Source organism: Populus alba, chromosome 15, assembly GCF_005239225.2.
Source record: "Populus alba chromosome 15, ASM523922v2, whole genome shotgun sequence".
NCBI lineage: Eukaryota > Viridiplantae > Streptophyta > Magnoliopsida > Malpighiales > Salicaceae > Populus > Populus alba.
In genome coordinates, this window is record NC_133298.1 from 4,150,197 (window position 1) to 4,165,083 (window position 14,887).

A 14,887-nucleotide genomic window follows, 5' to 3' on the forward strand; every position below is an offset into this window, starting at 1 on the left:
ATGCTTGTGTGTATTTGATAATGAGATGAAAGAGTGTTTTTTAATTAAAATACATTAAATTAATTTTTTTAAATTTTTTATATCAATACATCAAAAGGTATTAAATTAATGTTTTTTTATAAATAAAAATAGTTTGGAAAAAATTTTAAAAAATAAATTCAACCACATAAATAACACACTCTAAAAAGTTCCTGACATCATAGCCTTCAGAATTATTTCATTAAACTAGTTGAGGGAGAGGAAAACAAAAACACCATAATGGAGACTCCAACATTCTTATTTCTCAATGATCATGAAGTAGAAAAGGGAGGTTAAAGGACCATAGTAAACAAATGTCAAATGTAGAGGGACTGAACATACAATTAACCTAAAATCAAATATTGTTGTTGGACTTGATTTATATGCTTCATGGATCCGGTCTTTCCGCTTCTTCATCAATTTGCTTCCTACAACCTGTTCAAGCTCCTCTCTCTCTCTCTCTCTCTCTCTCATCTGTAACTCCTGCTACTAATTGTTGTAATCATCACCCTCATTTTCTTTTTTTTTTTTACCAAACAATATCTCTGTTTCTTGTGTAGCTTCAAAGCAAAGGCAAAAGATAGAAACTTTTACTAGACATGGGAAAGGAATGGTATTACTGGGGTAGTGGAAAAACCTCCAAGAAAGGTGGTGGTGGTGGTGGTGAAGGTGGAAGAGAAGGAGAGAAAGATAGTGCTAATTTACCTACTGGTTGCATGTGTGCTGTTTTCCAGTTGTTCGATTTCCATCATCAGTTTCAGTTTCCTCTAAACCATGAACAACAGTCTTCTAATTTACTTCAGCCCAACTCTTTCCTTCCTCTTGAGGATCCTCCTATCCCTAAAGGTAGCTCCTTTTACTTTTCCCTGTCTCTTTTTCTTTCTTTCTTTTTTGTAGAAACTTTGAGTAATGGGGTTTTGTTTTAATTTAGGTTTTGAAGCACCAAGGAATAGCTTGGAATTGGAAGAGGAGGAGCCTTCATTGCCATCATCAAAAGAAGAAAATTTTTATATCCCTGTAAGTTTTAGTACCATGTCATCTAGCTAGCTACCTCTCGTATTTCTTTTTCAAAGACTTCCTTTCTTTAGTGAAGTTAGTGATGTTCTTGTGCTTTCCTTTTTGAAAAAATTGATCCAGATGGGCATTCAAATCAAAACAAAAGGAGTTCCAAATGATTCATCTTCATCAGAAATCAGCTCTTCACCGGGGACCAAGACACCAAATCTGGTAGCTAGACTTATGGGTCTTGATCTTCTTCCTGATCATCTTACCTACTCACCAAGCCACTCTTCTTCATCAACTCTTGGCACACCAAACCTTCCACCAAAATCCCATTTTCAGTACCGCCATTGCAGACCTCAACAACCACGTCACCGTAGCAAAAGAAGTAGCCCTCGAAGTTGTACTTTGGACCATGATTTTTCAGGCACTCGTTCTGTGCCTGAGACGCCAAGAATATCATCAGCTAGAAGATCAGATGTAGAACACCGTTTGTCACTTCAAATCAACAAAGAAAATGCAGGTGAAGACTTAGTTCTCCCTCGTTTCTCATCTTTGAAAAGAAAAGAGCTGAAAGTTGAAGATGAGAATAGAAGTCCAGGCCACTATGCAAGGCAAATTGTGAAGCAAGTTAAAGAAAGTGTAAGCAGGAAAGCTGGCATGGATATTACAAACACAGTACTAAATAGAGAGCAAACAAGAAGAAGAGATCAAGAGCTTGAGCTTGTTAGCCAATACAAGTCCAAGAAAACTCTCTCCAAAGCTCCAAGTACCACCAAAACGGTTGGTGCTTCAGGTAATAGTCCAGGCAAGCATTCTGTGAACACAACTTCTTTCTCACCAAGACTGAAATTCTTGGAACCCAAAAACAAGCCAATCACAACTCTACCTTGCAAGGACCACAATAATATTTCTCATTCTCAAAAACCCCCATCACTTCTGTCACAAAATACCAAACCTTCAACAAAGCCAGATTTGCCTAAGGTCATGCAGGATCAACACCAGCACCAGCGGAGACCATTCAAGAAGTGCAACAAAGTGACTGAAGAAAAATTTGGTCCACCACCACCAAGATTCGTCAAGAAACCTCTAAAAACATCACATATTATCAGAACCAAGCAAGAAGAGCCATTTGTCAGTTCAACATCAGCTAGAGAAACCAATATTCCTGACACGAAATGCAAGAAAACCCCATTATCATCAATTGACCTTAACATCTCTCTCCTTCCTGTCAAGAAAGACCCTACTCCTCCTGCTACAAAAATCCCTCAAAAACAGGTACAGCGTGACTACTTTCCCTTCATTTTCTCCCAAATTTTTAGTCATAATATTATTCATATTTTGCTTATTTTTGAAGAAATGAAATGAAAATAATGTTTTTTCTTTCCTTGCATGCGTTATAGGTATCAAATGCTGCTCAAGAATCGAAATGGTGCTCACAGTTATCTAGTTGTTCGAGCCAGTCGTACAAACAACCACAAGCGACGCGTAGGCTCGATGCCCGAGAAAACAACAATGATGATAGGTCTAGTAACGGTGTCGCCACCAATATCGTCACCACCGGAGATGGAGCCGCACAAGAAGAATATGAGTACATTAGTAGAATACTAAAACGTACTGGCATAGACAAAGATACCCCAGTGTCTTTTACTAGGTGGTTTTCTCCGTCTCATCCTCTGGACCCTTCAAATTTTTACTACCTAGAACATTTTACCACACCAGCCTCTACTACCACCTGCCAAGCTCGTCAAGCCATGGACCGTCGATGCAATCGAAAATTATTGTTCAATCTTGTTGACGAAATTTTGGTCGACATCCTACGTCCATACATCAACGTGAAACCTTGGAGTTTTAGTACTAGATTTGGCTTATGTACTCGGAATTTTCTCCTTAGTCACATGAAGGGGTCGCATTTGGTTCACATGTTATGTACAAAGCTTAGGAGCTTCCCTTGCGCTGACTGTCATGACCTCGAAGACATTGATAGGTTAATAGACAAAGATCTGCCCCAGTTGATGAAGGATCAAAGTGAGATTGCATTTGGAGAAGAAGGAGAAGAGATTGTGATGGAAATAGAGAAGGAGATTGTGGAAACATTAATACATGAAACGGCTTGGATTTTTTATAGACATTGAAGTGGCGGCATAACCATAGCGTATACATTTGACTAGAGCAATCGGGGTTGCTCTAGTCATGGAAGAGAGACAAGAGAGCAGAAGGGTCACATGGGTTATTCACGTGAGGAGATGCTATGTGTTAAAGGGTGATAATGTGGGGTGTCCAAACTCAAGATTGGGACTTGTAAAGAAGAGGTTTGAGGTCTACACGTGGAGATATAAACTCTTTCTCCGACAACAACACACTTGCTATCTCATTGGGTCTTAAAAGAAAACAACTATTGACAAAGGAATCCATTCCCCCCTCTCTCTCTCTCTCTCTCTCCCCCCCCCCCCCCTCCCTCGCCATCTAGCTTTGTAAAAGTATATATAGTGTATAGTGTATCACCTTTTTTTTCTTTATTTGTTGTCGTTCTTTTTAATCTTAAAAAGGATGGGTTCTTAGTAGTGATCCTGTTACGGTTTTTGTAGTCAGCTCTGTATTTATTCAGATTGTCGTCAGATGGATCATCATGATGTGCATGATTATTAAGTTTCTTTCACTGTTAGTGATCTATTGCTTCTTGTCTTTTTACCCTCCTTTTGTTTTTACCATCTTTTTGGAGATAAGTCCACAGTCCAGTACTGAAATTGAAAACCAGCAACCCTTTGGTGTTTGACTCGAGTCCTCTTTATAACCCCCACCCCCACTTAATTAATGTTGATCTTGACTACATGTTACGAGCAAGGAAAATTTTGCCCATGTTGTTAACTAAATTATGTGGTGGTGGTAAAAGAAATTTTATGATGCTAACTTTGTAACTATTCGTATTTATTTTTAAAAGAGAGGGGAAAATTAAAAAAAATATATATTTTTTTTTATTTTAGATGATAATATTTTTATTATTATTTATGAATATCATATTTTTTCATCATCAATCTATCTCTCTCTTTAAAATAGATCCATGAAATAGCACCCATAATAAAATTTAGTATAACTATTGTGTGAAATTCTATAGGAGAAGATTATTCCACACATGTGGGTTAAAAATGTCTAATTGTTTAGCTCTATCGTTATTATTCTTTGTTAAGTGTTGATTCTTGTAATGTAATTTCGATTTTCTCGTGTAATAATGTATCATTTGATGCACACATTGCAAACATACTAGCTATTATAATTGGATTGTTATTAATGTACTAATGTTTCAAGTTTTTTTTACTTCAAATATATATTTTTAAGATATTTCATGAGAAAAGGAACAATCATGATTATGATCGGATTATATAGAAGAAATAATTAAGTAGGCAAAGAGAAATGACTACTACTATTATTTATGAACCAGAAAATCTGCATACAGACCATGAAAAGAGATTTACCATTCTAACATGGGTAAAATTTTTGGTATAATAACATACCCAAGAAAAGGTTTTAGTAAAATATCACAGTTTACACGATTGCTATTATCAGTAGTGGTTGTTTAGTTAGAAATCAAAATGTATGTCTCATATAAATTAATTTATATATACAAAAGTAAATCTAAAATCTAATAAAAATAAAAATAAACAAAGATACGAGATTAAATATCTAATTACTAGAAAGAGAAATGAGAAAAATTGACATAGTATGAGAGAGAAATGCAAGAAGAAAAGGAAAAAAAGAATAATTTATTAGAGATACATCCTGGCGTTATTTTTTATACACTCGATATTGTTAGAAAAATATCAATAAGACAATTCTAACACCTTAAAAGACCACTAAACAATGTGATAATTGATAAAGAGTTTTATTTTAGATTAATTTGAAGCTAGAATTGTATAGCGGTCTTTCAAGATATGGTTAGAGTCATCCTATCAAGAATTTTCTAACAATATTGGGTGCGTCAAGAACAAAACATCAATGTGTTCTTGGTGCCCTGTTATTTCTTTCCATTCTTTTTTTTCTTCATTTGTCTCTCTTGTCTCTCAACTTATATTCTTTCTTTCTTTTTTGTTATTGGATCTTCAGTCTTATTTCTTGCACATTGAATCTTCATAAAATTTTAAGTTGATTTTTTTATATAAAAAATTAATTTCAACTTTTAACTAAATAATTGTTATTTCAAAGCATTGTGTTGAAAACAGATATTAAGAATCCTTATTATATTCAAAATATGTTATTTCTTTAGAAATTTTCTATAATTAATATTTTTTTCAAAACTTTACACAAAAAGTGTCATTTTTCAAAAAAAAAAAATCCAAGAAAAAGAAACGAAATTGAAAACTTGTAACGTAACTATATTCACTTTTTAAGATAGATTTGGATGGGATTTCATGGAAGTTTGAGTTTGTAAAAGTGCAGTAAAGTGAAAAGGGCAGTTTACTTAAAAAGATGGTCTTGCATGGACCCGAGACATACATATTTATGTGTGCGTGAACTTTAAAGCCTCTTTAAAGTTGTGATTGCTGGTAACTACATTGTAAATTGTATTTTTTAAAAAAAATAAAAATATGAGATTCATTAATTATTTCTATAATAAATTTTATATTTTTGTACGATAACGGAATGCAATTCATGACATGTCTATTAATTTCGATCTTTCATTATAAAGCGAAACTTATGATTGTTCAACTTCAATGGTATGAATAGTCATAATTTTTTTTTTTCTAGTTTTTTTATATAAAATTAGGAAAAATTTCAATTGAAAAGTTCAAACTAAATTCAATAATTTGAGTGAGCATGACTTGTTGTGAGTGAGACTTGAATCAAATCCTACCTACTGGATTTCAAGTTTATCCATGCTTAGAATCGAAGAAATATGCATTGTCATGCTGCCATATATGATCAAGAACACTACATGGTACTAAGAAATTATTACATTTATGTGAATTAAAATCATTTGATTGGTTGATAAAGTGGATCCAGGCATCAATTATATTCTAGCCTCCTCATCTATGTAGGTAATTTAAAACTTGAATATATCATTTACGGAAGGAAAAAAAAAAAAAAAGGAGTTTAAAGAAATATACAGGCGTAGGGGCCGGGTATGAATGCAGATATTCTTGTAATTTCAAAACCATGTGATCATGTGAAGAAGAAGAAGTTAATTATGGGTGAGAGAGACGGTGGAATTAAAAACGTAGTGGGGTGCCAGTCTCTAAGGTATCGTACAAGCTATAAATAAATTTCTGAAAGTCAAAATTAACTAATCACAAGTATAATTTGAGGGCCAAATACTAAAATCATACAAAGGAAATCAAAAATCTTTTTTTTTTCCCAGAAGGGAAATCAAAATGAAAGCAGTAGATTTTTTTTTTTATCTTAAACGAGGTCACTCTTGTTTTATTGCATTTCATATGGAGTCGAATTTGATCCTGACTTAATTAGAATTTTTTTTATCTTACAAGAATTTTGAAAAAATTGAAGCAATGTTATATGTATGTCCTCTATCATTTGGCTTTTTTACATCATATATTTGAGAAATCTAAAAGGTTTTTGTTGAAATATATCCCCTGTCATCACCAACCTGGGAGCTGTGACAGGCCTCGAGACAGAGACCCCAACTGGTATTTTCCCATCGTGTTTTATACTTCAATGGTTTTCTTTTATCCCAAGAGGAGAAGGTCAGGTCAGGCAGTGATGGCCGGTCGACTGTGTAGGGTGTCACTTCCTACCAACAAGGCAACAGCCAAGTCTCCTTTCCCATGATGCAGAATCGCTACTGAGCACGCTCACTGGCCGTTATCATTTTCCTTTCAATTTTTTTTTTCAACAGTAAATCTTGAACTATTTACGTGATAATCGAAATTAATTTTTTTATTTGAAACATTTTACGCATGCACATTTTCACATTAATCCAGTGCATATATATATATATATATATATATATATATATATATATATATATATATATATCAAACATATAATAATGATAATAACATATAATAATAAACAAAAAACCAAACATATCTTTCACGTATCATATTCTAAGTTTTTTAAACTTACCATATCATCGTATTTATATTATGTCTTTATCAATATCATGTATCCATCTCCATGCTTCGCAGGAGAGCAGTCACAAGTGGCGAACATAGATATTGAAGCCTGAAAACTCAAACACATACACATACACATACACATACACATACACATACGCGTGTGCGTAGATGTTTTAAAAAATTCAAATTGAATTTGCTTGTGGGCTGCTATCATGCGAAGCTGTATAATTATGGTTTTCAATCAGTAATGATATGGGATCTGAGAGAGAGACAGAGAGAGAGAGAGAGAGAGAGAGAGAGGGTAATCGATGATAAACTGTTATGGTTGACCAATTGTCTCTTAAATAATGTTGGAACTGTTTACAGCAGGCTTGTGCCTTGCAGATCATTTTTTGTTTGGTTATAGCAGCAGCACCCATTGCTTTCTTCTTCAAGCTATGTGACCTAAGTTCGTGAAATTTTGGTGCCTATTGGCCACTATTTTCAGGGAAGGGATCCATTGATTTCAACGTCTATTCAACGAGGCCATTAATGCTGATGGTGACAAAGGCTTTATATGTCTACTTTGCTATGGGAAACCTGCAATTGATTTTACAGTGGGAAATAAAAGGATTCGTAACTTGAAAGTTCTGTGGAGTATTATTCCTCCATTGATTAGATGGTAGATTTATAATTTCCCACGGTGGAATATTCATTGCTTTGATTGCTGATCAGGACAACTAAAGTTGCTGCCAAATACTGCAAACAAGTAAAATTATACTAATTTCTACCTTTTTTCCTTGATGAGGATTGTTGTTTATCTTTTAGAGCAATAACTTTTTAATGAAAAAAAGTTTTTTTATTTAAATTAACTTCTTAATGAATATTTTTTAATATATCCTCAAGTGATAACCCAGCATTTATAACTTGGGATTTAATCTCTAGGATCTTAAAAATGATGAGATGAGATTTAATTTAGAGTGGAGGAGAATCATCCTTCATTGTGCATCTCAAAATTCATTAAATTTTGAACAAATTAAGAAAAAAACAATTTTTTTGTAATGTATGTTTTTAATTTTCATATAGACTAGCAAACCTTATATTTTAAATTGAATGTATGAATGGTTTTCCATGTAAGTGTAATTATTAGATAGTTAAGTATTAGTATAGTAATTAATTTAATTTATCCACGTCTAGTCTCCCTCCCTCCCTCCCTCCCTCCCTCCCTCTCTCTCTCTCTCTCTCTATATATATATATTATATATATATAACCGCTGACAGGAAGATGGTGCAGAGATAAACTTAATGAAATGATTATTTTTAAAAAAACAATCGCTGCAAAATATTACCGTTCTTTCCCCTCACGCAATAAAATAGTGTACAAGGGATGAGGTCATGGCATGTTCTTTCAGATTCAGATTTTGCGCAAAACTTGGCAGATTCCCCTACATGATATTCCTGACGACTTCACCACTAACTCCAAAACCTATATTGAATCTATCTGAGATTCTACATAGAAAAAGAAGAGGGAGAGAACCCACGCCTTTTCAAATTCAAAGTGGTCCAGCTTCTACAGCCCAGATCACTATAATATATATCTATGAACCTATATATATATGCTCTATACACTGTATCATATATTTGAGTGAGCAGGATATGATTATGGTAACATAAGACTTTCCACAAATTTATGTTGGATAAAAGTATAACATGAGCTTTATGAAACCATACAGATTATTATATATATATATATATATATATATATATATATATATATAGATAGAGAGAGAGAGAGGAGGGAGGGAGGGAAAGATATAAATAGGAAATAAAATTGACATCCTGACATGGTAATTAAACATGTCTTGATCCGAGATCCAGGTTGACATGGATCGGTTACAACTATATCATTTATTAAAAAAGTCAAATCAATATTAGTTTGAAAAAAACATTTTAAAATTAAACTACATTTTGATTGGGTCGTACATTAATCTATCAAGTTGATTAAGTAAGAAGTGGTTAGTTTCATATTAATTTTTTATTTGATATTTGGTTAGGGTTGAGATGGATTGACTAGCTCAACTAGATTGAGTTTGGTAATAATGTACATGAAACTATCTATAATATATATAAAAAAACGTAAGGTGAAGTAGAAATTACTGTTGCTCTAGATACAAATTATTATTAATTGAAATATTGCAATAACAAAGCCTCTCTTGAACAAAAAGAATCTTTGAATTATGTATTAGGAGTTGGGATGACAATTTAATTTTAAACTAGTAGATACCAACTCAACTCAAATGGTTGGGTATTTTTTGGACCCGATAGATAATAGATAGGATATGGATATTGTCAAACCCGACCCAAACCTCACCTAAATCTAACCCAGTAGATATATAGATTTGTTTTAATACAATATGATATATGCATGCCTAATATTGACATAAAACACACACACATATATATTAATAATATTTATAATTTTTATCATTTAATATACATATTTATTGGATACTCAAAACTCAATGAATAATCTATAAATATCTAAATTTTATAACTAATAGCCATTGTTGTAAACTATATTTATTAAATACAATTAAAAAAAACATGTTGCCACTAGAAACGACCCCGTTAGGGTGGCACATGAGGGTATGCTAGCCACCAAATACTGTTTTCTGGGACGGTATTTAAAAAGGTCTTAACACCCTATTGTAATGGAACAACGTGTGCCTATAACTTTTTTCCGTTGTTATTTTTTAGTTTATTTATTTATTCTTATTATATTTTTTAATTATATTATTTAAATTATCAATTAAACTAACAATGTGGTAGCGGTTGCTTTTCAAATAGTTTTTCGTGCTGAAAAGCATGCAAATAATATTTTTTTATTTTTTAAAAATCATTTTTGATATCAGTACATCAAAACGATCCAAAAGGTACAACCCGCACTCAATTTTAGCAAAAAAAAAAATTGAAATTTTTCAAAAAGTAGTTTCAACCTCAATACCAAACACTCTTTAAGTAACTTCAATCTCGTTTTTTTTCAGCATTTTTTTATATTGAAAAAAAAAAAAAAAAAAAAAAAAAAACCAACCTTATTTTGCATCGAGTATCTCGATTTGTCCTATCTGATTCAAAAACAATCTTGTCTTGTCCACTCCTTTACAGTGAAGTGTTACATGCTAATCATGTGCACCCCCATAATTGACTGCATGGGCCTTTCTATCTCCATAGAACATGTGTTCTGGTCAGAGAGGAGAGGAGCGTCTGCCAGGGGCTAAATAGCTAGACATAATTTAGGACTTGAGGAAAAGAGTAGGGCATGGCAGTGCTGTCTTGATGCATATTTATGGACATGTCAAGTCTTCAGTATATACGGAAGGCATCATTCAAGAGAAGAGATAGGGTTGGATGGGCTAATGGCCTACATGCCTAAATCGTGGAACAAAAATTATCTTCGAGTGGCAGTCTCTTGTGGAATGCGTTGGTCCTAATTGTTATAGATCAGTAAATGATTGACAAAAAACAGAGAGAAATGGAAATTTCAACTCATGATCTGTTAATTTTATCAAAACTAAATACAACCTTTGTAGCTTTTCCATGTTCTAAGATGGCAGCATCTAAATTACATTTGAGGTACCCTTAACAGGTTTCTTCTATTTAGTGGTACACCTAGTTAGATAGATATATATATATATATATATATATATATATATTATATATATATATATATATATATGAGTTTTCAGTAAACTTGTGCGTAATTTAATTAATTTTATAAATTTTAAAATTAATAATTATATAAATTTTTAGTAATTTTAAAAAATATGAATTCATGTTACGGGAAATAAATTCAAAACCTTTCAGCTTATCCCAAAGCCTCTATCTCTACAGTCATCTTGTACCCTGATTTTGTAGAATAGCTCCTTGTTTCCCCATAATTCCATATTTGCTTCTCTTCTAGGTGATAGCTGGCCATTGCTATTTTATCTCTGGGGAGAAACAAGGTCTCCTGCAAAAATTAACCTTACTCTTCCCTTTTATTACCGTTGGTTGGTAATAAAAGAAAGGTTGGTAATTAAGAATTTTGGAGGGAGAGATTTGATTGGCTTAAAACGACAAAAGAAATTGGTGAATGACGTGATTCGTTGTGGCAGAAGGCAGGTTTCCCATTTTGGTGGGTGGAGATGGTGGGGAACATGGCACCTGTTGCTGTTTATTGGTCCCATCTTGGTTTCGTACTCCCCAAAATATTTAAAATTAAAATATTTGAGAGGTGGTGATTTCATATGGTTGATGTGATATGATTGAAGGAAACTCGTTCTATCGATAATAAAAATTTGATAATAAAATTAAGAAAAAAAATGAAAATAATAAGAAGAAACCATTTTAACCTAGTTTCTTGTTTAACTCAAATTTAAAATTAAATTTTATGAGAAATTTTATTGACTCGGCTAATTTAATGTAACTAGTCACATACTTTCAATTAAAATGGGTTCTTCCAGTACAAAATCAAACTTAAAAAGAAAAAGAAAAAAATGTTAGGTGCTATAAAATAAACATTGCTTTCAAATTAATCGGGAATGATTTTTTTTTCTTACAATGTCATCGAAAGAGAATACTTTTAATATTGCTTGAACCATTTCCATCCATACATTCTTGCTATGAATTAAATGTGATTGCAATTTTTGTTTTAAAGTATTTCATTTTTTTCTTTTTTTTTATTACAAAGAAATGTTGGAATCAAAACCACTTCAAATAATGAGGATATAAATATTAATTAAAATACATACTCACTTTCATAGATAAATTAAACAAAAACTAAATGAGGAGGTATTTTCATTGTAACTTATGAGTGAAGTTACTATTAATTGGACAGTAATTTCATGGTTTTACTTCTCCACCTTAAAAAATTAACACTGGCTTTTAATGAGTGTTTTCGTCTCTTTAGAATGTCTATTAGTCGCTACTAATTTGACCATGGATAAATAAGTTTTTTCTCCTTTCAAATATATAGTGAAAAGATTAAAATATCATTGGAAAAAAAAATTAAAATTAATATCAATGGACAATTTGATATTTGACTAAATGTAAAAAAAAAAGACATAGTAAAATGAAAAAAAATACACTTAAAAATAAAAAAAATTTGGTTTAATGGGTTTTTTTTCCATCCTTTTGAGATTATTTTTTGTTATTATCATGTCAACTTAAAGAGCAATATGGTATTTGAACAAATATAAATAAGGATGTCTGCACTGTCGAGTATGTAGGAGGAGCCTGTGCCTTTCAAATGGCACATGCGACACCTCTTGGATTTAAAAAATACCCTTTTATTATGGTGTTGAAAGTGTCGTTGTATTGGTGTAGTGTGTATCGGTAATGATTGTCCGGTTTGTCAACTTGAGCTTTTTTTTATTTTCAAAAATTATAGTCTGATTCTCTTTATTGTTGGTATGGTATTTCAACTTGAGTTCTTATTTTTTTTATTTTTAATTTTTGTTTTTGACACTTTCATAGAAGTTTTATATATTTTCAATTACATTCCCCAATCTCAATTTGCCATATATTATGTTTTGCAATTTCATTTTTTTTTTTTGTCTTTTTGTTGAATTGATTTTTGTTTTAAATTTCATCATTCAATCAAAAAATTATTTTTATTATTAATTTCAATTTTAATCCTTATTTTTTTTATTTGTTTTTATGGTCATTTTGCTCAATTAATTCTTTATTTTAATTTTGATCACATCGTTTTTTCCTATGTATCCTTTTGTGTATTTAAAATTCTTTTTCCAAGTACATCAATCATCGTCTAATTGGGTTGGGAAATCGGGCTTTGTTATTTTTCTAGAAAGGGTGTTTCTCGTATAATATTTTGGGTCATGGGTTTGCAAAACATTTCAAGATGTTTATATAGATAAGTTAGTTGATTAAATACAAAATCTGTCAACCTGAACTTATTTATTTATTATTTTGCATGACATTTTACCCATGATAACTACACAATCAAGCATCGCGTTGAAAAAGTTAAATAAATCTATAGAATAAGTTCTCCAAGTGATATCGATAATTATGGCAAAAAAATCAACCCATGCCCTTATATTTTCAGATTTTAATCTCATCGAACATAATAATTTTATTTAATTTTTTTTATGATTTTTTAACTCTTCCATTATAAAATTTTGGTAGTTTTACTAATATTGTCAATTTACTATCCCTTAGCTAGTTAGATGTGAACACATGGCTATTCTAAAAATCATCAAATATCCTTTTATTATTTGAGGGGATAGTTACAAGTACAGTAAATATTGTTTTTGTTTTTTTGTTTTTTTTTAATGTATTAAATTAAATAATATTTTTATTTTTTAAAATTTATTTTTGATATTATTACATCAAAATAAATCAGACTAACAGCTTTAGTTAAAAAAATCCTCAAAGTTTTAAGTATATAATGTTAGGGTGACCAAAATGAACAGGGATATGATGCTATTTCTCACCTATCAGTTTTGACAAAGACGGTTTCAACAAACATAAGTTCCAATGATTTGGATTTTTGGAAAACTCATTTCTTTCTATACTAAAACATTTGAGATTTTCTGATGGAGTTTTACTATTTATATTAACAATGAAACTTCTGATTTTTCTTTTCTTTTTTCTTTTGCATTTTCAAACTTTTTTCTTTTAGTTTAATTTCTTTATACACTAATTAGATGAAAATAGTTTTAAATTATGACAAAACTACCAAATTAAAAGAATAAGAACTAAAATGTAAAATACAAAGAAAATATGTGTCCGATCCTAAACTCTAAACAATTTTTATTGTGGTCCGAAAGTTATTTTATTTATTTTTTAATTTATAACTTTGAGAAATGAGAGAGAAAGTCATCTAAAAACAACAAGGATGAACAAAGTGGTTAGTTTGACTATTTTTAAAAAATGAAACTCATTAATCTTGGTGCAATAGATTTCATTCGATGAGAAAAGTTTAACGGTAATATAGGTTTTCTATAAGATGTATAAAAAAATAGACCAGCTTTCATTTTAATTTTTTTTATTCAATTCACTTTCATTTTTTGGTTGAATTTAAGGCTTTTCAGGGGTGGTAGGTGGTTAAGGAGTTTTTTGATGATGTTTATTAGTTGTTCTTTTTGGGTGAAAATGGATTGAAAAATCATTTTTAAATTCAAAAAATCTCATTCCTGATTTCCTAGCGACCATGGTGGTGGTCATATTCTTGAAACAAGAAGCACCGCATCGCATGCTTTTTTTATGTTGCCTGCTTTTTTAAAAAGACATGTCATTTACCCCTTAAAAAGAAAAAATAGGACCCAAATGAATGGGCATGTCCTAGGCCATTACACTCGAGCTCTTTGAAAGGTCGAGGCATATTGAGCTAAGTTTTTTTTTCTTTGATTTTTTTTTTACAATTTCATTCTTTAATGTTGTTTAGGCATGTTCGGTTTTTATTAATTTTTTATTTAATTTGATCATTTAATATTTGATTAGTTTTTAATTGTTCTTCATGATTTGTTTTACTTTGCTTGTTATGAGGTCATCATGATCTAAAATAAACATCATGATATTTGACTCGTACATAATTTTGCAAGTGTTTATTTTTTGTAATTTTGCAAGTGTTTATTTTTTGTATTATATAATAAAGTGAAAAATAATTTATTAAATTTATTAAATCTAGTGAAGTCCATGATCTAAGTCATGAATTTGGTGAGTCAAGTAACAAAGTCTTAATTGATCCAATATATTTGTTTTTTTTCATATTTGACAAAAAAAAAGATGATATCTTGAAATTTTAAAAAAAAAACAAATAA

At 31.1% G+C, this 14,887-nt stretch overlaps 1 protein-coding gene across 1 annotated transcript; it reads left to right on the plus strand.

Annotated features, from left to right (window-relative positions):
* The first annotated feature begins 461 nt into the window (after nucleotides 1-461).
* On the plus strand, nucleotides 462-3,666 carry LOC118056388 (uncharacterized). Its single transcript, XM_035068578.2, has 4 exons — nucleotides 462-864; nucleotides 950-1,035; nucleotides 1,156-2,295; nucleotides 2,421-3,666. Exons 1-4 carry the CDS (start codon nucleotides 618-620, stop codon nucleotides 3,150-3,152), a joined length of 2,205 nt encoding a protein of 734 aa, XP_034924469.1. The 5' UTR covers nucleotides 462-617; the 3' UTR covers nucleotides 3,153-3,666.
* The last annotated feature ends 11,221 nt before the right edge of the window (nucleotides 3,667-14,887 follow it).